This window comes from Apteryx mantelli, chromosome 1, assembly GCF_036417845.1.
Source record: "Apteryx mantelli isolate bAptMan1 chromosome 1, bAptMan1.hap1, whole genome shotgun sequence".
In the NCBI taxonomy this organism is placed as follows: Eukaryota; Metazoa; Chordata; class Aves; order Apterygiformes; family Apterygidae; genus Apteryx; species Apteryx mantelli.
The window spans coordinates 48,477,000-48,501,942 of NC_089978.1; the positions used below are offsets into that span (position 1 = coordinate 48,477,000).

General features: G+C 35.4%; 1 protein-coding gene across 2 annotated transcripts in view; it reads left to right on the forward strand.

Moving 5' to 3' along the window:
• The first annotated feature begins 307 nt into the window (after window positions 1-307).
• The window catches only part of SCEL (sciellin), a 52,571-nt gene continuing 27,935 nt past the window's right edge, over window positions 308-24,943 (forward strand). For both annotated transcript variants that reach the window (XM_013951289.2, XM_013951291.2), the window contains exons 1-8: window positions 308-391; window positions 7,231-7,303; window positions 10,757-10,874; window positions 11,520-11,582; window positions 11,895-11,966; window positions 16,808-16,876; window positions 18,577-18,642; window positions 19,888-19,953. In XM_013951289.2, the coding sequence (XP_013806743.1) occupies window positions 7,261-7,303; window positions 10,757-10,874; window positions 11,520-11,582; window positions 11,895-11,966; window positions 16,808-16,876; window positions 18,577-18,642; window positions 19,888-19,953 (497 nt within the window). In that variant the 5' untranslated portion in view covers window positions 308-391; window positions 7,231-7,260. The remainder of the gene's footprint in view (window positions 392-7,230; window positions 7,304-10,756; window positions 10,875-11,519; window positions 11,583-11,894; window positions 11,967-16,807; window positions 16,877-18,576; window positions 18,643-19,887; window positions 19,954-24,943) is intronic.

Here is a 24,943-nt window from a genome sequence, read left to right on the forward strand (position 1 = left end):
ATAACTCTGTAATGTATACTTATGTGGAAAATCCAAATGAGCATAGTATATATATATATAGTTGCTTGGTTTCAAGGCCTGTGAAAGCATTTTATCTGGTGAAACCCAGCCCTATCACACTTGAAAAGTACACCAAGCACAGGAGTATAACAACTCACTGGTATTTTTAATTGATCTGGTATTTCTACCAGGTGCCACCCTTTTCCACACCTCCTACCTCCTCCTTAAGTGACTCAGCCTCTGAAGGAGAAGCCTCTTGACTTTGCAGAAAGCTGGATGGAGAACGACAGTGCAACTCTCTGTCCACTTTAATTGTACCTCACTTCCAGGTATTCCCAGGTCGCCGTATCACACCAGGCCACTCTAGGACACTATCTTCTACCATATATAGGTAAGGGGATTTACTTGTCTGCTTTTTATCTGAAGTCCTGCATTTTCAAATGTTCAGTGATATCTGAATGTCCAGTTTAAGACACTTCAAGGGATCTGATTTTCAATAGGTGTGGAGAACTTGCCTATGAAAATCCATCTCTTAAAGTGTCTCAGCTAAGGCGTTCAAATCATTTCTGAAATCTTATCTTGGCCAAACTGTCTTAATCAATTGATTATTTACATTATATTGCCAATATAATTGTATTTTATTTTACTGATATTTCTCTGAGAAGAAACTCACTGTTCACACAGTCTTTCATGAATGGCTGTTTTAATGTCTCTTTTGCTCTAAGGTTTGCTTTACTGTTTCTTTATACTTCCTTTGGTATTTTTATCTAAAATGAAATGAAGAGAATAAAAATCTAATTTACCTGAGTTTGCTTCAAGTGTATGATTTTGAAAGAAATTTAGCAATAGCTTGCCTTTTAAGAACAAACTACTTGTGAAGTATTTGTAAATCAATTTGACATTTGCAAAAGGTATATAGCAAAAATACCTATTTTACTTTGATATAATCACATTTGTGCACCATGAACTGAACTCATTTACAAATAGGAAGGGTTCTTCATTAAAAATACTTAAAAGTGAAAGGAAAGCAATGAATAAAAAAGTCTAAAATTAACATCCTTCATATACTCTATATGAAAAAGCCATTTAAAATTGATCATTTAAAAACACATACAGTTTGGGTTCTGACCTAGCAGCTTATTTTATATTAGTGGCAGTTCCAAAGCTGAATTTCTTTCAAAACAGAATCTCATACGCCCACGTCCTGAAAAACCAGTTTTGAGAGTTCCTTCTGCTATGAATAGTCCAACCTTGCCTGTTCTAACCTTGCCTAGTTTCTCTTTTATTCACATGTACATGTACAGGTTATTCCTATTCTTTATCAGGGTTGTTATCAGGTCCGTGGCCTAAACCATATAATGAAATACTCATTTAAACAGATGTTGTTATCTCCAAAAGTTTACAAGTGTATTATATCACTATTGCTCTGATTTGAGATTCAAGAAAAAAAAAATCATTCTAGGAGTGTTCTTTTTGTTTTTTAATGTCTATAAAATACATTTAGTTATTTTTTCATGTAGCTTTCAGGAAAATGACATATAGACTAAGTAGTGGTCAAATAAAGAAAAATCATTCCACTTGTGATTTTGAAGTATATCAATGACACCCAAGTGTTTATTTGTTAAGCTCTGACTATATGCTTGATACTGTGCTGGGTTAGCAAGAGGATTACTCTTTCTATTTCATGTCCTAATCTCTAGTTTTGAACAGGGGCAGTTGATGTGGGTGACAATTTTGGGGGCACAAAAGTGCAACATCTGTTACAGAGATCTGAAGCTGACAGACTGGACCCTTGAGACTACTTAGGAGATGTTTACTCTTCTACTGACATCCTTGACCAAAATAGCAAGCTTGGAAATGTGAAGGATGGCACAGCTTTGGTTGCAGTAAGCAGGTTCTAGTTGTAACGGTGATTTGACAAATAGCCTTTACCTGAAGTGAAGAAGTGAAGCCATGTCTAGAAATCCAAATGCTTTTTTGAACTGAGGTAGCTAGATCTGACAGCACAGTCACAGCATTTCTGATAGGGTTCTGACAGATCTTCATCTGAAGGGAGAAATGCTGACTGTATGGAAGTAAAAGCAAAATTGCTATTGAATTCCCATACCAGCAAGGTTTCAGCTCACACACTTACGAATGTCTACTTAGAAGAACAATTGTCATAAGAAGGGGTAAAAATGATAAGTTATTATATCTTCCTAATGTTTTATTTACAATGCTTGGGGATCTTGATCCTTTATCAGGTCAAAGTGACCTTAGTCATTTGCTTACTCACACATCTAGGTCCTATTGTTTTCCAGGGAAATGATGCAGAAAATAACATAGTTTCCTGACCTGACATAAAAGTTGTTAACTGAAGGCAAGGAAATACTGCAGTCTGTTTTGAAACTGTGAATAAGTAGGAACAAATGTACTTTTTGTTTAAAATGTCATATCATCCACATTAATCTCACACAAATGAAAGATAAGCTATATAGGATAGAATTAATGTTAACAGTTCCAATGAACAAAAAGAAACAAAACAAAGATAAGGTAACCTTCATTTTGTTCAATCACCAAGAAATAAAGTTATTCTATCGAAAAACTTCTCTTGGACTGCTGTGAAAAAAAGCATATAGTTTAAAACAGAAAGGATGTGGAACATCAATTTCCTAACCACTTATTAGATTTCTAATGCCATAATTCTAAAATTCTGAGCACTGTTTAGGCACAAGAAACTGAATGTTCAACTTATTCTACAGCAGAATAGTGCTTCAGGAAAGTGAAATTTTGGTGAAAAGTTCCATATTTTGGGCAGAAAAAGAACAAACGATCTGTTTACTTTCTTCTTCATATAGCAGATATTTCACATTTTTGAAAAGCTGGAACTTCAAGAACACAGTAAGTGCAGAAAACAGTAGCCAGCTAACTATGGCTCTGTAGAGCCATGTAGAAGAAACCTGTTTGTTCCAGATGGCATTTTATGTGGAAATACCAGACTTCATCATTTCTGTACTCACTTGGTTGTTTTAACGATGTAGCACAAGAAGCATGATGACAGGAAATTTTTTAATCAATTTTTTTAATCTAGATATTTTCATCTCTCTATATATTTTTATCATCCAGTACGTAAATAATAGTACGAAGCTTGATATTTTTAGGCATTCACATTTGGCAAGGCTTCATCTGAAAAACTGCACTATGAAGACAAATTACTTGACTTTTAATGAGAAAAGAGTGTACCTCACTCTACACTTTAAAATTCAGTATGTTGAATTCTTTATTATACAGTGTGATGATATGCAGTATCTTTAAGTTGGGGAAAGAAATATTGTCTATTAAAAGCAAAATGCATATTATCTGAAAATTTATATATAAGGTCTTAATCACTATCATAGCTAGAAGATAAAGAACAAAGACTTCTTTTTCGGTTGTAACTAGTTCAATCTGATGTGGAAAAAATGATCCTTACAGGGAATGTTTGTATTATTCTTATGTATTTTTTTTAAATAAAGCAATGCATACCTGTGAAACCTAATTATGTAGAAAGTTACATCCAAGAAGAGATCAAGGAAGGCAAGAGGACTCTGTGTTGAAAGAATAGGTGTGTTCAGACTAGCTTAAAACTGGAAGCTCTAGCTTTGAGGATTTATCACAGCCTGAGGTCTTCTGCTATCAGTCCAGGTAGGATGTAGAAAGGAGATGTAGAAGCGTGAAGGTAGCTCTTTATGATAAAACCAGAATCATAGACCTCTGTTGGTTTATGAGTGACTTGCTACCATCTTGAAGAGGCATTTGACTTTCTCTGAGGTCATTTGAAGTTTTTTCTGAATTTCTTTGGGATTGTATTTAGATTTCCCTAAGAATGTGTGTGTGCTGTGGGGGTCTGAATCCTGGATTGGCATATCTTAAAACTCTATGGGAACTGCTCACCAGACTGGCTGGGGCAGTTTTCATTTTCTTTTAAAGTTTCCTGACGCTGTTTTTAAATTCAAATTACATTGGAGCTGCATTCCTGTTTGTTTTTATTTTGCATTTCAGCCGAGTTGTTTTGCTCCAGTGGTTGAGATCTTATTAAGAACGCCTGCACACAATTTACTACTTTACTATAGAAGACTATAACTTCTCTTTCTCACAATTTCATTTTCAAAGTTAAAAACATTTTCTTGATGTCTCCTAAATTACGGTCTGAAAATAAACAGCTCACTGGACTGTCTGAATAATGTGATGGTTCCAGATCTTTATGAGATGAGATTTTAAACTAATGTGATCCTCAGAATCTTCTGTCCCCTTCTCCTTCCACAAACAAAGATACACAAACACACACACACTGACTTCACAATAGTGAAGTCCAAGAAAAAATGCCTTGAGGAGTTGTATATCGACTCTTTAGGTATGAGTCTTTTCATTCCTAAGATCTTGAAAGTTAAATCTTACTCTGGTGATTCTTAATTGTCTGTGCTAGAGATTAAAGTAGGATTTTTTTTAAATATGCATTTCACGTTTTAATGGATTAATCTTTGATACATAATTTGAAAGTACAACAGCACAAAGTAGACCTTGAGGACAACACGACAGCATTCTCTAAGACTAAAATGCAAGGATTTAAAATTTCAGAGTACCTGGCACATTTTAAGTATGCTGGTTGCAAAAGGGAGTACAGCTATTTCTTATATTCATTTAAACATACCACCTTTGGACTTAGAGACTTGGTAGTAGTTTATTCTGGATGCTGTAAACATGTGCAACAGAAATATTGTTTTGCCCTAAAAAACTTTAAGAAAAAAGAATATAGAACAAGAGAAAACATGTCGTTCCAGTTAACTGATAGAGAATGAATGAAACACTTTTGCTCTGGACTGGTTTTAATTCTCCACTGGACTTTTTCTTGTCATGTGTGGGTACAACGGGGAGTTGCAAGCCTGTCTTTCGGTCGCCTTCCAGGGTCTCAGTGCCATTGATGCATTCTTTAGTTATTCTGTAGATTTTACAGACAAGTTTCAAAATGTAACATGAATACAACCAATACAGTGATGGATTTTTGAGTTTGGAAATAATTTATATATCAGACCAATTGTCAGAGGCTTCCATATTTATTTTTAACAAAGGTGTGTGATACTTTCCTGACGGTTCTGTGCAAAATTTGTTCCCATCACGAAGGTATGAAAAGAAAGGATATAGTATGCCATGAAGACTATATAGCAGTTTCTTGTTATTTTTAATGAGAAATATTAAAATTGCAAAATGTGGGATTTTAATAAGATATTTTAAGCATTAGACTGACAGGATTTGATTTAATTTTCATGAAAGAAGGCTCAGTTTTCAAAGTTTTAGGAAACTGCTTTAAAAATTTCAAGTTCCTTCCATGCAAACTACTGTTTTTCTCTAGATGAAGAAGTGCCAGAGCTCGCTGCTTGTGAAACACTGAAATATCAGGCTTCCTATTACCCAGGGACTGAGTGAAATGAAGAGCAGTATCAGATGTCCAGCTGTTACTAGACTGAAAACATAAATAAATCAGAGCCCTTTCTATCATCATGTTTTTCATGTGACTGTGACAGTTCAGGAAAATATACAGGCAGACTAGTTACCATCTAAAACTGACTGCTTGATAACCTGAGTATTTTCTAGGAAATTAAGTGAATATCTACTTAAAATCCTATGTCAGTATTTTTGAAAGATATTTTGTAACATTGCAAAATAAGTACAGTTCACCATAGCTCTGAACATATTTTTATTGGGTGGGAACCAGATTCAGCAGTCACATGTTTTCTACATGCACTGTGCCAATGAGAGCTTGGTACCAACAAATAATGCTAACAGGATCAACATGTGAAGCAACATGCCAGAACTTTATACTTTTACAAACATCTGGAATTTCACAACTGGATAAGAAATATGCAGACTATTGGACTCAGATATTATTTTTGTCTTTATATCTTCACTGTATAAAAAGATTTGTATTTATTTACATTCTTATTTTGGTTTCTTGCTTTCTTTTCTTATTTTTCAATTATCACAAGCTCTTTTATCAAATGGTTTGGCAGTAAAAACATAAAAGAGAAAGATCTGCTGTAAGTGCAATTTATCACGGCAAATAAAAGTTTCCAATATACTTTATTGTCAGAGTTGCTTTTAGTACTTTTGTTAACCTTTCACCAAAATTCAACATTCTCCCCTTCCATCAGTAAAGAAACAGCCGCAGACTCCAATCTCTCATTCCACTGTTAGGTGAGTGAGCAATACACTCTTGATTTCTGTAAGAAAACAGGATAACTGTGTCACCCAGAAAACCAGGAATGTTTCTGATTTAAAAAAAAAAATCTGTCACAAAAGCTGTTTTCTTTGGCTTCTGTAAATTTTAGCAGCCTGACCAGCGGAGCTGGTTGGGAGCGTTCCAGCTTGACATTGTTTTCCTGGAAAACGCTACTTTTCAGAAAGGAATCCCTTTGCTAAATAGAATCAGTTTTGTCAACACTCTTAAGTCCAAATTAGGATTGCTTTTTTTTTTTTTTTTGGAAGGGAGAATTTTTATGTCATTAAAACATCATTATGTTCTGCTTGATGCTTTCCATATGAAAGCTGATATATGAACATTCCTTAATCAAAATCAAAATTCAGTGTTTCAAAACATAGCATGAAATCGTTTGAGTGACTCAACTCCCAAACATTTTTTTTTTCAGTTCAGCCGTTCTGGAGGCTCATTTTTTAACCTTACTTGAAATGAGAAAAATATTTGAAATGAGAAAACTGTTACAAGGCAGAAAAAACACTTCATATCGATCTGTTCTAGACCCCTGAGTCAGCTGCAGGCCACTAAAGCTGTGAAACCTGTCAGCTGGCTGGGTGAGCCCATGTACACCTTAGGCATCACTCCAAGCCACCAGCTGATATAATCTTTACATAAGCTAATCATCTCATCCAACTTCTTTACTATCTTTTCTTCTGAGGGCTCTAACCACCCTACGTATTCTCAGGGAAGGAAATCCAGACAGAGGGAAAAGAAGTGAGAAACTGTATGATAGACACAGATGCAGGCCAGGCATATCTATAGACCTAATCGGGGAGGGAAAAGTGAACACTGTGTTTGTGCTTCAGTTCAAAGAGAGCTACAGTTAGCTCTAGGTAATTCTACTATATCTTACTAAACTTGGGCAAGTAAGGGATGAAAGTGGCAAACGAACTTAAACTGTCTTTGTGGCTGACTCTTAATCGCCAATTGTCTTTTTTTTTCTTAATGTTTTCTTTTAGATCCCACAGAAATACACCTCACTGGACAAAATGTCAGCTTTCAGCATACGAAAACAGCCTCCTAAACAAAGCGGTAATGCTGATTTTCCTTCATTTTCTACTCTCAGGACATTTAGAGCAGAGGTTGAAGCACTGCATCCTTCCTTTCCCAGGAACCATTTCCGAGCGTTGCCAGGCCTATTACACACTTACCTCCCAGGGCACGCTGCCACGCTTCAGCAGTGACACACATTAGTTATTTGATTCAGTAGTATGACCCGCTCTGGAGGCAAAGGCAGCCAGGTTGTGTATGGTTTTACCAGCAGAGCCTCTGGCTGAACGGCAGTGCCCAGCAGCGCAGTGAGGCAGAGCAGGGGAGTGAAAACAGCGGGGCACAAAATGGTGGTTCACCCCGCCTGAGGCCTGTGGTTGCCATAGCAACACTGCAGCAATATGGCCGCCGCCAGCTCCCCCAGGCGGCAGGGGAAGGGGTGGTGGGCAGGGCTGCAGGGAGGGTGCCTGGCTTGTGGCACCCTCCCTTTGCCTTGCCCACACAGGGGAGCCAGGGAGAAACTGAGGAAAAAGAGTCTGGGAAGATTAGAGCAGGGGGATGGGGAGGAAGAAATGCTGTTGAATCATTATCAGCTGAGATAGTTGCTCAAGAGAAGAACAAAACTTTAGGAGGGCCGGAGTTTGATTTCTACGTGGGGAAATGCCCAGGTGCAAGCTGGAAATCCCACGAAATTTCCCCTTCTTCTGGACACTACAAAATATGTCTAATGACTACAAGATCTGAGGTGCGTGAGGGCCTGGTTTTGATCGGACATGCCAGGACTAAGCCCACAGAAACGGGCGCCAGCGGTGGGAAAGTGCCAAGCACCTCTGTTCAGGCCTCATTGAAAAGGTTCAGGTGAAAGTGGTGAGGAAGCGGTAAATGAAAAAGTGGGTAGAAACAGCAGTGTTGCAGGCTGGGCCACATTAAGGACATACACTCTTTATTGTCTGAATAAGAAGGGATAAACTCCATCTGTGTGTTCATCTGACCTGAACTGTTGTATCATATCCATATTTAATTTTTTGACTACGCTTGGGAGGTAATTGATTTGACCAGAAATTAGTACAGTTCAGCAAAACTTAGGCCTCCTAACTTAGCAAATTACCTGTGTTGTTTCTTGAAAAGAAAATGCAATATACATTGTTTGGCTGCTGCCTTTATAGGTGACTTGCTGAAAACTTGTTTAAGAAATCCACAATTTCTATAAAATCCAAGTGATTTTTAGGTAGACGATAACATTTTTACCAAAATACCATTGCAAAAAATCAATGATGTTCCATATACAAGATAAATTTAAATAGCTGGGTATATACTGAGCACTTCTTGAATATATTGGTGTGCTTATGTACATGTCATTGAAGAGTTCTTCTTTGCAACATTCAGAGGAGATTATGGCTGACAGTAGAGCATAGATTTAAATTTACTGCAGAGAGCTGAAAGCATCTTTGTCCAAAACTATCGGTATGAAATGAATGCTGGGATAATATCCATCTCTTTAGTTACTGCCAATTATTCTTGCTGAAAAGGAGTTTTATCTCTGGAATGCGTATATTTGAGCTCATATTTTTCCTACTTTTGAAAACTGACAATTTTTTTATTTCTCAATGCATGTGATTGCACCCAATTAAAAATATTTAAATATTTATGAGAATGAGAAGCAGGAGTTCTTGCTGTTGCACCTTCATTCACAACTCTTGAATTTTGAATGATGCAATTTTTTTCTATCTGTATGTTTGTCTGGGTCCCTATTGCATTCCAGTCATTGCTAGTACTATCAATGTATTCAAAACAGTAAATATTTAGAGCAAATGTACTTAATATACTTATAACTTGCTAATTACAACTATCTCCTTTCTTGACGGCCAAGAAGTGATACAACCATTGTTTAAACTGATTCATTTTCTTAGTATCTTCAGTTTGCAAGAAATAAAGTGGATATTTTAATAGTGCTGGCAATGAACCATTGGCACTATGCAGAGGAGGCTGTGATATCTCCATTATCTGAAGTCTTTAAGTCAGTTTTAAATATATGATTTAAAAGACAAACTATGGCTCAAGTGGAAGTGAACAGACTTGATGCAGAAACTGTGCAACAAGGATAGATGACTTTCTGCTCTTAATCTAAGTGCACTCTTACAAATCTCATTTTTGATGTGCCTGTTCATTTCTTAATGGTCTCAAAGGGCTACATTTATGCAGCTCAAGAAGAGAAAGCCAAAGCTTGGCATGAAGGCCCAGAGACAGCAACACCTATGTTGTCACATCTGTCACATCCATGTTTTCTAAATGTTTGTCCCTCAGTATTCTTCAGCAGTCAGTTTGTTGATTAATTGGATGCTATTGATAAAGGTTTTGTATATTTAATTTTTCACCTTCCCTTGTCTTGGAAAGTTCAGTGCAAGTATCACAGCTCAAAAACTGAGTTTCTATTAGGGCTCAACTTTTAGACTTCCATTTTAAAGGGAAGTATTATAATAGCACAATACCTCCTCCCTCAGAAAAACAGGCTGATGATAAGAAATTTAAGTAGGAAGAAAAAGAAATGAGAATAATGGACAATGGTCTTTGAACATTTTTGTTTGCTTCTGTGCCAAACTCCCCATAAAGTGAAACCAAAGGAGATATTCATCAGCTTTCTAATACAATAAGGAATATTCTCACAGATCAAGAGACTGTGGTCTCGTTACATTACTCAATATACTAGGCACTAGCACTGCTGAACATAGATATTTTAGGTTGTTCTTGAAAGTAAATAAGACTTCTGTGATCATACTGTGTGACTATGCATGTGTGTCTGTTCATCTATCAATGAGTAATGTTTGGAACCATCAGCCAATTTTAGTTAAATTTGACAGAAGTTAAAGGTATTCCATTTATAAACAACTTAGGTAAAACTAGGTTGCTGGTTCGAAGGAGACCCTGTTAGCTTACTGATTGAGGAAAAAGCTTCAGAGTGAGTCTGACAGTTTCGAGAAACCTGAAAATCGACACATGTTGGGCAGCATGTGATCATCTCAAGATTAGCTTCCAGATGGAATTTTGTTAGACACCTGAAAATGCAACAACCACAGGCAAACCTATAGGAAACAGGGATTCATTAGTTCTGCTTTCCGGGAATTACTCTTGTATGTGTATTTTATAATTCCTTTATCAAATCTGTGATATTTGTTTATATTAAAGAATATACCAAGCTGTTTCATACTAGGAATGAAACTGAATTCAGTTTGGTAAACGGGGCTTCTGCAGTCCCTTCAAGGTTTATGGGAATAAGCCACCAACACTGCAAGGAATCAGTCTGCGCTAAACATGAGCTTCACACATAATCCTTGTGACTTTTTTTTTTGATGTTAAAAAGGTGTTGTGCCTGTGTCTGATAGCTGAAGATTCAATCTGTAGTAAACTTCTACAGCTTTCAGCCTTTTTAATAGAACTTTAAGTTTCCAAAGCTATCCCATACTTTCATTTTCAAGACTTGTTTCTCTGCATTTGTAGATAACAAGAGTCCCTCTGTTGCAATTAAAAGCAGACAACAGGTTATTCAGGATATTAACAAACGACGAACCCTTTTGCAAGATAACAGCTGGATAAAGAAGAGATCTGAAGAGGAAAGGTAGGACAGATATGAAGTACATTCTTTCGTTCTTTAGTTTAATATGCTATGTATATTTTATTTGAATGACTGTTTTTTTATGGATGATCTCTTATCACCTAGAATTACATAATTTTCATCAAGGACTGTTATTTGCTCACCTTGATGATAAAGTGTTGATTGCCCTTTGGAAGTCTTAGTCTGGTTTTAACTGACTGCTTTTCAATAGAACATTTTATTGATGTTCTGAGAACCTCAGGCTTCTGCTCAACTTGAGAAATTACACATTTCAAGTATTTAGGTTACAATAATACCATCTGACATTTTTTACAGGCGTGAACATTATAAATTTCGACACATTCCTTTAAGGAGCTTAATGGTGTCATTTGAAATTTACTGTAATGCAGACTTGGGCTTGTATTACAGTAGCAGCTCCACCTTGAGAGCAGGTCCTAATTACGTGGACCATGAACAGCGCATAGAAAGAGAAAATTCTTACTCCAAAGTGATGGGAGTAATCTAATGCAGAGATCTTCAGTTGGTGTGGTTACTGAGATGGTAGAGAGCTGTGAAGTCTGATTAAGGGCAGAGGTCTTTTGCCAAGAAAGAGTTTTCTATTTTTAATATTCAAATTTTAACTAAATATTGTCTTTATTTTGATTAAAGTGCTGATGAAAACTATGGAAGGGCTGTGCTTAACCAATACAAATCCCAAGATAGCCTACACAGGTACAGTAGAGTGTCTGAGCATCTCTCTAATTCTTTCTAATACTTTTCTCGCCAAAGAAAGTTGAACATCCTTTTACTAAATCCTGTTTAAAACAAGAGCTTTCTTTATTCTGTTTTAGCCTAGTCATGTTACCATTGTAATCAGACATTGATATCAATTACTGTTAACCTGGTGATTGCAATGGGTGCTAACACCTGAATGGTCTGAAATCCTGTATGATGCCTTAATTCAAGATTTATACATTGTTTTATTGGTGATGAGTTGTTTAATAAAAACAGTGACCAAAGTGGCATTTCTAACCCTTTCTACAGCAGTAGCACAAATGAAAAGGAAGATCAGAAAGCTCTGCTTGGACGATACAGGTCTGATACTACTTTGGATAGGTAGGGCTTTTTCCTTCTATATTGTATTTTGTGATTGTCATATTGTGATAGGTTGTTTTTGTCTTAAAAATGAAAAAATGAATGAAAGCAGTTTATAAATTATTTTTTATGTTTATTAAGCATCTAAATAGTAAGACTTTGAATGTTTTTGCATGAATTGTCAATGCCATAAATGTAAATATGCTTTGAGAAGTGGTTCTTCAAACATTTTTCTCTTCTTTCTCTGTATCAATTTCTGTGTATTCTTATGTTCATAAATGTAAATACCTCTGTGCAGATGACCCACCCACTCCTGTTCCCTGTTTTACAACTATAAATCAAAATCCTATCTGCAGTAGTTAATCTCAGCATGGCTAAAACCTTAGTTCTCCTTTGCAAATCCTTGCTACCACTTCATACCATTAGTACAAATATCAGAACCATATACTTATTATACAGGTGCTTAATCTGAAAGTCCTCTTCAGCTTTGACCTCTGTAGAGTAGTTTACTCAAGATATGACTGTGCCTATGTTTGCAGATTCTTTGTGCATAGCATCTTCAAAATTCAGCCCACATTAGTATCTGGTATCCACAACATGCTGAGGCACCAGAATTTACACTATTTGGAAAAAGTATATTTGTTTGTTTGGATCTTGGCACTGAATATTTTCATTTGATGATCCTTACTTCTTGTATTGTAAGAAACAATGAAAGATTGTTACTTAAAATTTACTTTCTACGTAGAGCTCTGGAATAAAATACTGTAGAACTGTGTAGTATCACCTCTCTGTTGATTCTTCTCCAGGCTGATGAATCCTACTCTGTGTGTTAACTCATTGTGAGGAAGCCATTATATACTACCGTTTATTTCCCTATTGTTCTTCTGCCTATCTTTTCTACTCCCATAACAATCTTTTTGATCTGGGGGACCAAATTTGTGTACAGATATTTAAGATGTGAGCACACCTTGTATATGTAAAATAGTATATTAATGGCTTCGGGTTCATTCTCTGCACCTTCTCTCATATTTCATAATATTGACTTTGCTCTTTTGAGTGCTGTTGAGAATTGAGCTGTCATTTTCATAACATTTTCTATTATAACTCCAAGACCTCTTTCCTTAGTGATAATAGCTGGTTCAGAAACCAATTGTTTTTCTTGGCAGGCATTACTTTGCATCTTAGAAAAGTGAATGTCGTCTGCCATTTTAGAAGTCTGACATTTTAGCAGATGATTTCTGAAAGCCTTGCCAGTCAGCATTTGTTTTGACTACCATGAGTTAGTGTCACTGGCAAGCAACATCATTTCACTCTCCTTCTTTTTGCAGATAATTCATGAACATATGGAAGAGCACAGGTCTTGCAGATATCCCTCCCTTCAATCTGAAAAATTGTCATTTATTCCAAATCTTTGTTTCCTGCCTTTTAACCAATTATTTATATGTGAAAGAACCTTCTCTATTATGACATAGCAGATCAATTTAAGAGCCTTTAAAGAGGAAATGTCTATAAAGTCCTTTGGAAATCCAAGTAGAATATATCAATTATGTCGCTGCTTTCCACACACTCACTGACTTAAAAAAAAATTTTAAGGTTTGATTTTCCTGCATAGAAGCCCTGACTTCTATGTCAGAAGTCATAGGCCAATTCCAGTTCCTACGGTGTTGCTGAAGAGCATTGTCCTTTTAGATATATACATCTGCATCTACCTATGACTTTTTATCTTATCCTGGGATATTAAGATGTCTGAATAATTTTAGGTTGTAAGCTGACTATCTTTGTGTTCTAGTATATACAAATATCTAACATAAAGGGTTCTTAATATGCACCAGATATGGCAGAATATACAAAGAAAGGATTATATGTGTGAATATGCATTTCTGATAGCTAATACAGAATATGCCCATAAATGGTGTGAATAACCACAGTTTGATCGTAAAATGATTAAAATGAGGAAGTTGCAGTCAGGTTGTTTATTTTTCCTCATTCACCATTGGTCTTCTTAAAACTATAGAATATAGCCATTCCAGGATTAATTTGTGCACACCCATTGCCAGAAGGCACATCTACAAAGGTGAACCATGTGTTCTGCATCTCCTCAGACTTGCAAACTAAGGCATAAGAGGTTGTGATGATTCATTTTATCCTAACACCTTTTCATAGCCTGCAGTCAAATTTGGTACTTCTTCTTCCTCTGTGAAGGAAGATTCTCTACAAGGTACAATTCCTTTATTTTCTTACAAATGACTTCTGGTAAGCATAAGCATAGTACAGGAGTCTCCAGGCTTGGAATTTAGGGCTTCTTGCAGAACAGCTCTATTGTTTGGTTGTTTATATAAAAGAGAAGCATTCATGTTCTTTCTGTTCAGACTTAAAAGGCAGAGCTGAAAAATACAGCACTGTTTCTTGAATGTAGCATAAAATCTAAAGGACTATTTCTCCTTGAGAAGAATGACCATACTGGAGATCTGAGTTGTTTACAGAGGGTTGTTATAAGTCATGCTGTTTATAAGGAGAATAATTTTTATCTAGTTAAGATGTTATGGCGAATAGATATGGCAATTTGCGTCTATCCTGCAAAAGGCCTGTAGGAGTTATCACATTTCAGGACAGAGATTGGAACATCTTTACGCATTTCTGCTTTGCATCCCTTGTGGCCATAACTGTAATTTTCCAAAAGAAAAGGATTTTAAGAATCTGGATCTATTTGGATTAAAGTCTCTTCAATAGCCAGTTTTCAAACTGGCAAAATACTCATTGAAGTTCTAATATAAAAAAAAAGAAAGAAATTGTTTGAAGAGTACAGGAGCAATTTTGAATTCCTCATTGCGTATGGACATGTGACAGCAAAAACTTCTCTACAAGCCATTTTAAGTACTGCTGTTACAGCTTCCTGGCTACTGCCATTTCCATGTTCAAAGAAGGTAGTCTGATATGAATTGTGCCTAACCCTATATATCTACAAAATTTGAACATCAGTTTCAGTATTAAGGATCTGGGAGTGATGTTGGGGGTGACTACATCCATTTGCACCATTGGCTGCAAGCACAAGGAAATACAAGCACAGTTTTCCCGTCTAAAGAGACAAAGTTTCCTCACCATGGAAAAGAGAATGATATAGGGAAAATGAATAAAGAAGGAATTAATATTTACTGTTTGTTTTACTGTAAGAATGAGGAGACATTCAAATAAATGGTTAGGTAGTGATTTAAAGCAAAACAAAACAAAAACTTGTTTTTCCCTTAACACATGCATTAATTGTAGGACTCAGCATTGCAGGATGTTGCGGAGGCCAAAAGTTTGAACTGATTCAGGGAAAGGTTAGATGAATTAATGAATTTTTTGTCCAAAGGTTTCTGTTGGAGACAGCATTTTAGGTGCAAACTCCTCATCAGAAAATTCTTCAAGCATTGATTGTTGGAAGCTGAAAAGTTGGAAAACATAATGTTATACTTACGTTTTTTCTTTTACTTTTTTCAAGCATCTGCTACATTGTTCAGCAGTGGAGTAGGATGCCAGATGTACCCTTTAAGTTTTCTTTAAAATGACCAAATACAGTATTGCCTTAATTGTTGTGTTTAAATTTTGAAAATATGAAATGAAAGCAAATGGTTCACTGAATAGTTATGGATTAGAAGAAATATTCATGTTTGCTGCTGCAGTAATGTTATCGAGTTTAGTGAGACCTCTAGTGATCTTTTGAGTAACTGCTGGTCACAGTCACAAGTTACCAGAGAGATGAGGTAGCTGTTTGCACAGCTACATTTAAGATTTGAAAAAAACAGAGTACATGCTGGCACACATTGTATCATGAAACCCCTTTGCAGGGTTCCATTAAATACGATAGTAATCTGTGATACTTGGATGAAAGCAAAGTACAAAATGTTTTGTTTCAGCACTTAATATTAGATTAGCGGTTCTAGCATTAATTGCTTTGTATCTATAGTTTCAGTTTATAGAAGGGAATAAATAACCAAAATTAAGTAATTTCTATATTTAAATAAGTTGTAGTTCAAAATATTTTTCAGCTATTCTAGCTATATATTTAAGATAAACCTCTCAATTTAGTAATCTATCTTAATTTTCAGCAGTTTATAATGGAACTTTTTGCAGTCCTTATATTGTTATTAAAGGAAGTCCCATATATGGAATGAAACTCATAGTATATAAATATATAAGCTATGTGTCAGCTATTATAGCTACATAGTGCTTTCTGTAAAATTTTTGAAGGGTTTTAGGAAACAACTATAGAATCTATAAAGGGTTTGAAAAATCACATAGCTGTTTCTTATTGTAAATCTAATAGCTTAATAATATCAATTTAAGTACAAATAATCTAACCTCTGTGATAAAAGTTATTCCTGTAGGTCACTACTATGCTTTATCAGGGATTTTATACCAGGGTGTTTTCAAATCACATTGATCTCTAAAAGCCATAAAGAAAAACAAACTATTACATCTCTCAAGGGCTGGTGAGGGGGAGGGAAGGGGATGGCTTTTGTTCTAAATTTATGGTACTTCTTCACTGAAAGACTTTGCTATCTTTCTAGTATTCTGATCTAATTCAAAGGATTTGTAATAAATTAAAACTGTAACAGCAATAAGGCTTGATAAAATATAGTGTCAATTAGTGTTTGAACGTAACCTTTTAAAACAATTTTTTTTGAGTAAGCTACTTAGGCTTTTCAAGTAGTAATGCACTAAATTTACATTAATTCAGCTTCTTTTCTATATCTGTTGTAATGCTGAGTAATTTATAATCTGTACAGAGACAAAGTGATACTTCATCTTTTAATTTCATTCAAAGTGTGTTTAAAAAAAGATCTATAGTGTGTATGAAAAATAATTCCATGTTTTTACAGAATTCCAGCCAGAAGTGATGTTGATAAAATAAATAAGTTCCCAATTCTGGATAATAAACAAAGCAACAGGTATGAGTTTTGGAAGCTTTCTTATCATCTAAATATTATGTATTATCATTATTAGTTACTTTTAATTGTATGTATATTTCAAGATGATATAGGGAAATAGTGTAGGTGTTATATGACTTAATAATTGGCTTCAGTTCACTGTCTGACATCTGGAATGTAGGCATCTATGTCTGAGTAGTCATAAGCTCTTTTCACAGTCCATGGGGAGAAAAAAGGTCTTTTAGAGCGCAATTCATCTGATGTCTTTCAGATGTTTTCCTTAGAATAACAGGACTTGTTCTCTAGAAATGCATATTTCTCCACATAGATGAAAGAATGACCTGCTTAGATTTGCACAGCTAATCATCATAGCAATTATTTAAGAAACATAACATTTTAAAAACAGAAAAGAAAGAATAGGCATGTTTTGAAAACATAGTTCACTGTAGGTATGTTCCCAGGAAAACCTGGAAACCAAAGTGTAATAATACTCTTTTTTGGTAGGAAGGGGAACTGATTTTTCCAAAGGAAGGCAAACAGAAAACGCGTGGTTTAACTGAAAGTTTTTCTTTTGTCAGAAGGTCAGTTTTTAATATAAAACAGGATCAAGCCAATTTGTCGTTTAAAATAAGTTAATACAAAATCTTTGACATAAAATTTTTTGTTATGATTCAGAGATGGCCAGGGTAGATATGTAAAATGACTAAACAACACTAAAAATTTAGCTTCTAAAGAACTTACAGAACTTACAGCTCTTAACTAATTGAAATTTTTATTTATAAATGTTATTTTAAAAAGTCCGAAATCAGAAGAGCCCGGCACCGTGTTTATAAATTTAATGAGTCAAATGTATCCCTATGTGCCTTCATCTGTGTCAATACAGTTCTATCAGTAACAAATTGCACTCAATATAGTTGCCAGTGAAGACTGAGAAAAACAAAAGTCATCTTGTAAAGTGTTGAGATTTTGCTCTGAAAAGCAAATGAGTGACTCTGGCATTTGAAGTGCAAGGGAGGTCATTCTTTTGAATAACAATTTTGCACCATTATATTGTAAATCATGATGATGATGACACATGAAACATCATATAGTTTGGGTTTTGTCTTGTTTTATCCAGAGATAATTTTTGAATAGACCTACTATGAATTTCAAAGTAGGATTTAAGTGAGACTTAAATGATATATAACTTGTCCTGCCAGACAGCAATAAAATAATTTGTAAAGTTCTGTTCTTCAGTTGCATTAGAAATGCAGAGGACAAGACAATAACTTTATGATAAACTTTATGAGAAAAATAACTGGCTTAGAAGGTATGTAGTTAGGAGTATAAGGAATATCAGTTCCTTTTACAGGCATATAATAAAATAGAACAGCACTGATGTAATTAAATAAGAAACATAAAATTTAATGTATGAAAAATAAATATATTAATATTTTAGACTGAAGTGTAGGTCCAGAAGTCAAGATTTTCAGAAGCCAAAAATGACTTTGAATATCAAGTAAGGACACATCTGTCTTCTAAGCATCAGAATCCCTTAAGTTGTCCCAAACCTGGTATCCTTTGAGGAATTTACAAATTTCAGTTGGCATATATAACCATAATTATACCAATTACTGTATATATTTATATACTTCTGATAGCAGAAATCTTATTTCTTATTCTTGTTTTCCCATTTCACTTACTGAAGATGAATGAATAAATTAAGTGTATTTCCTTAACAGACAGCCTTGGACTCCTACTACATCATCCACAAACACTGCTGTCACTTCTCCTATCAAAAAAAAAAGGTATTCACTGCCACCTTTGCTTGACTGCCAGAGGATATATAGCATTCTGTTATACCTCAGTAATGTCTCATGATTATATCAAAAAACATTATCGATTTTTCCCTCTAGCAAACTTTAATTCTTCAACAAACTTCCATAAGCTTTTGCATGCTCTGGCTTTTTTCCATGGGAGCACCATGGTACAAAATCGTCTTTGTACAGCCAGTCTGTGGGCCCTGTGGACATAGTACAATAGATGCTAATTTTTTGCCACAGCCCCTAACTCAGCAAGCATAGGCCTTTTCAGTGGCCGGTACCAAAATTAAAGCATTGCAGCTCATTGTATTGGGGACCAGCTGAACTCTCTCATGCCAAACTTGTCCCCGTGCTGTTTCAGTACAGATGAACCACAGTATGGTTTTCTGCATGATACACAGCTAGCTTTAAAAATATCTGGACAAGAGAAAAAACTGGCTGTAGAACAGAAAACTGCATTTTTAATTTAAAATGTACTGCTGGGAATACCCATCTCTTTTATGCAACCTTTCCAGTAGCAACTTCTACATTCTGTCTGTTTGTGACTTTATCTTCCGCAGTCCATGCACGAAAGTTATGATCAGTAGAATTATGAAAATAGAAATTAAAATGTCATCATTCTCATATTAACAGTTCTGCTTGTTCAGTGGGAGTTTATGGTGTTTTCAGCTCAGCAGTTCTCTTCAGGCCCTTTGAAGATGTGAAAGGCCAACACTGAACAGCACTGTTTATAGTGCAGTTGCTTTTTCCCAGCAAACAATTGGTAGATTGATATTTTTGAAAGAGAAAAAAAAGAGAACTGAAAGTGCTCGTGATGTTTATGTGACCTCTAATACCATCCTGAATTTGTTTCTTGAGCTGCTATTTGGCACCCTTTCCTTTGTACATTCTGTCTGGTTGTCCCTCCCAAGAATCATCCACATGTTTGTATCATTCAGGTTGCACAAAGCACCATCTTGGGTCAGACAACATATTTTTCACAGCAGTATTTAAAATTACCTTGTTGTTTCCAATTCCATTCAGCTATCTGAAAAAATCATCTAAAAAGAGTCATTATGCAGTTTTTCAAAATACTAATAATTTAGGAAATGTTACAAACATTTCCACACCATTTCTGAATTTCTAACATTCATAGTGTTTGAAGAGAAAGAGATTCAACCTGCTGTCCAGCCCTATAACATTATATACTCATACTCAAGAATTTATTTTTTTATTTATTAACACTGACAGGCAATCTTGGATGCCTCCACCAGTTTTGAGTTGTAAGACCACCACAGATACAGTGGAAACCAAAGAGTAAGTACTGATGATAGCTAGTTGTTTTTTTGTAATTCTAGGCTTGAGCAGATTTCAGGAGTGAGCAAACAGGGCAATTCTTGGGGAACGGAGTTTGCTGAATAAGATGGCATAGGAAGAGAGAGCATCCCATGCCTAAATACTTGTTGGGGCTCTTAGCAGCTTGATGCCCAGCATTGAGTGAGATTTGAATATGTGAGGTGCTGGCAGTTTGAGATTACATCAGTACTGCCAAAATGAAAGAAGGCAAGGGACTAAACTAAGGTGTTGAACTCCTGATTTCCTACAGTGCTTGTTAGCAAAAACAAACCTATTAACTCTCTACCAGACAAATCCGCTATAGAGTGGCTAACTGTAAGTGGACAGAAATCTATTGCTGCTATTTGGCATGACAGCCAGGAGCTAATTTGGGCTCCTTTTAGTTACCAGTGTGGACATAACCTCAAAATCTGCTTAGTCAGCTTTCAGTAATGTGTCCCCAAGAAATGGTTTAGAAAAAAAATCTCAGGCTAAAATTACTTACAGATGAATGTTTAATGTTTATCTCTAAAATTGTAATTGCTTAGTGGCAGATCAGAAAGAGAATGGAGACTATTTCTCATCTAAAAGCAGAATATGAATAGTTTAAATATTCATGAATGAACTTTCGTGATATCCTTTTCTTAGGTCCCCTGTTGGGTACAACATGGCCTTGTGCTTCCCTAGTCTTAATCTGGGCAGCCTCCTACATGAGTCTCATGCATATCAATGGTCAAAACTAGACAAAACAAAAATGAATGGATACATTGCAGTGCTAGGTAGGATACCCTCGTTGGTCATGGCCTAGGAAATCTGGAGGGCTTTAAGAATACATTAGACCAACATTAATTGATGTTGATTCTGCCTTGAGATAGGAGGTTTGTCTAGATGAGATCCTTTGAGCTTCATTTTCTACATTATCAAGTTGTATTTTAAGAGGTGTTGTATTGTATTGCTTCCATGGGACTCTTGCTTCCTTCAGTTACCCCTGCTTTTCTCTCTCCCTTCCATCCTACTTTGCTTTCACTACCCATGCAGGACCAGTTCTTCACCTTTTTGCATTCTGGAGGGATAGAAACCTTTCTGTCTTTCTCTTTAGCTGGATACTACTAAAAGGAACAAAGCTACTACTCTCAGTTGCGCTTAAAGCTGATTGATCGAGCTGAGTCCTTTGGTAAAGGTTTTATAGCAGAATGTATCAGGCCACCTTAATTACATCTTTTTCTGAAAAATTCTAATAGGCTATTTATTAAAATTATTTTATGTTTTTACATATATAATTTTATATGAGGCTGTTAGTGAATTACTCATAGATGTCTGAATATATTAACTTACCAAAATACTGCAAAACTGTTGAGCTATCCAATAATTTAGGCAAGACAGAAATAACATCAAAGATTGCCTTCAAACCTGGACTGAATTGGGTCATGGAAGGACTGTGCTGTCCACCATGCAAATGGATCATTCTGTCTCTCTGACATAATTTTGATTTTATAGATAATTAAAGGAGTAATAACAAGAAGTTTGAAAGCTTTTATAAACTTGACACAAATTGTAGTCTTGAGTCTTGAAACTTGCTTTTCAAATCTGCTAAAAAATAGAAATAAATCTTCATCATGGCAGTAGCCAACCTGTGCAAATTCAGCTGATTTGGTCTTGGTTTCACCAAGTTGTTTGGGGGATAAAGAAATAAGCTTTTACTGTAATTAAAATCGTACCCTTCTGCTGACTTTTGCATTTTCATTATTCTTGACATTCCCAGACTTTCTTCTAGATACTAAATGTATATGATTTTTCTTGCACAGAGAGCTTTTTGCAAAGAAAACTATCTCTGTTTTATACAGGCCATCCTGGGTCCCACCAAGTTCAGTGACCACAACTTATTCATTTGCAATTTACTGTAGAAGCATTTTTCCTGTATAGTATACTTTCTCTCCAGCCATTCTGCTTACTGTAGAATACAAACATATCCTTATAATATTTATATGCATTAGTATTAGAAATATTATGAGGTATATTATTATTGAAGCATTTTCCTATTTGATAAGCTTCCAGATAGAAACATGGATACATTTTTTTTTCATTAAAATTCCAATTAAAAAATACTTTAGAACCTGGAATTTTGTTTTAACTTTTATGCTCTTTCATTTTTTCTTTGCAATTTCTACACTGTGTAAAAGTCCAATGAGTGAGCAGTGGCAGGAAATGAGAAGCAACAAGTGTGCAGTTAACATCCCTTAATACCTGGCTTTTAGAGCTGTGCCTGTAATATAATTTCCAGAAATGTCGTACCTCTCTATATGATTCACTTTATTTGCCTTTGATATAGAACATCTAAGGACTCGAGACAAATACAGAAGAACAAGAGGAGCAGAAATGTAGTTACAGGCATAAATTGTGACAATTATCCTAATGAGCATGCGGGACTCCAACAGAGACTTGAGAGTCCATGATGTTGGGATCATTTTATTGCTTTTCTCAGCTGAAGCACCATGTGTATCTACCATCTCCCATCCAGGATCTGGGTGATGATATGTTGAATATGCCCTTTAGCTTGCCAGTTTTCACACCTGGATTGCTTGGGCTTTATCAACAGCCCTCTCCATGGGGTCTCATTGTGATAGTACCCTGGTACTTCCTTGATGGAAAGAAAGATGTTGACTCCCCTTTCCTTCCTTTTACAGAGGAGAACACATGATTATGACTTTAATATGTTACAGTGTACATTAGAACAAAAGTGCAAACAATTTATGACACTTCTAAGGGAAGTGCTATCTTCGCCTGCCTGGCCTGCTGTGTAAGGTTTCTACCACTGTCATTCTCACATTGGCTGAAGCTTAGTACAGACATTGCAGTTGATTGTAGTTATGCTTACAGGCAAAATAAGAGCAAAGCTACTATAATTCACATGACTACCATTATCTTTTCTTTTGCCATAGTAAATTTTAATCTTTAAAGGCAGTGAGTCTTTTAAACTATGTAAATTGATGTTACATTACTTTTGTAGTTTTATTCAGCTTATAATGCAACTAGTTTTGAGCCAAATAAAAATCAAAACCCAAGCTTAGCAATACTTTTTAATCTTAGCTTGTGTTTATTATTGTCCATCTGTTTGGCAAAGATTCAGAATCACTCAGCATCCAAGAGAAAGATAGCTTCTGGATACTGGAATTTTATTTTATTTTAAGTCAGTGCTTACTAGATAATTTTTGTATGTTGACTGAAATGAATTTATCTGGTTTCATTTCAGTATCTCATTATGGTCATGATAATTTTGAAAGCATAGGATGCATCCTCTGTATGATGGTTTGGTTTCTATGCATTATCTTCTATGCATCTATTCTGTGTTTTCATCATTTTTCTTGCAGTGCTGCCTTTTCATCAGAACAGGTGACCCCTCAGAAATCAGAGACTGACACAGATGATCAAGCTATAACGAGGTAACATAAGCAGACATAATCAAAATGATGTTACTGTATGTGATAAATGTGATTTTAAATACTAGATTTATTTGATTTCCATATAGCTTGTTTGGACACAGTATGAGATAAATGCAGGATTTGTCTAGTCCTACCTATTGGCCTAGAAGTACAAACTTTGAGTCCCATCTCATTGGCTTGCTGAGTTATCTCAGATATTTCATTCTTTTTCTTTCAGTATGTCTAGCTTGCACCCTACTAAGCAGTATATAGATACTTGCCACAAATGAATGAAAACAGACTAATAGCAGTAGTATGGATTATACAGTATATTTTCTTTGTGCTTCAGTTTCCCAGTCAATAAATTGTGGGAAAGGGAGTATCTACACATTGCTACATATATAAAAAGTCCCTTTTTGTGTGTGGTACTGTTAACATTCAAAATAGGAAAAAAAAATGCACCATTTTGTGTGACAAAATTAGTGCATTTAAACAGATGGGCTTGTTCTTGTGGTATGAGTTAGACAGCATATGTAATAATATACCTTGGAAAGCATACAGAATTTCATGAAAGCTCTTGGTGGAAAGGACATAGAAATGGTGACTATTGAAGTTCCAGCAAATTGTAAGGTCCTATACTAAGGAAAATGGTAAGTTTTTCAAAACAGTCTATAATATCCATACACAAAATTTGACCATATGATCTTGACCAAAATTAAATGCCAGAATATGCAATTAAAAATGAATGAATTAGAAATAGATAATTCTAGATCTGCACTGAGAATTACAGTAGTTCATTTTTGCATTTTTAATTGGAAATATTAAAAGATGCAAATATTAAAATTAATTTTTATTAGCTAGTTTTATTTCATTTGATTCCCAAAGTATAATTTTCTGAGGTCTGGAGCCACAGTTTATACTACTTTGAGAGTAGTACTTTGAGTTCCCCCTCCCCCAGGCCCCCCAAAACCAGTACAAAATAATAAAGAAGTACATCCCAAAGAAATCTGACAGTGTAATCCCTAGGAAAAAAACAATACTTCAGTGAAACATTTTCCTGTCAACAAATCTGGGACATCTTAGAGAATTAAATGCAGCAGTATCTTAACTAGGGAAGTCACAGCCATTCTTCACTCATAAAGGCTTGCTAAAGTCTTATTTAATCCCCATCCTCAATCAGTTCACATTCATCATCCCCCAGTGGCTCTCATTAGCATGTCAAGCTTTGTATACCAGATCCTCCATTGATGGAGAGCTATAGGAATGATATTTGACTGGTCTGCAAGTTACTATAGTAATGTTGCGCTACAGCTATTTGTGTCAGTATGTAAACTATAAGTAGCCTATAAAATTAGTGGGCAAAATTCAGCCCCCTACTCCTGCTGATTCCTTTACATTTGGCTCATGCTTCAGATGTCATCCATCTGCTACTGAGGTGCCATCTTCACAAAACTACAAATTTTGCTAAATTTATGCTAACCAAAAATGTATTAAGCAGCTGTCATCAGAAGTGACTTTCTCCTGTTAAAAATGCCATATAAATATTATACTTC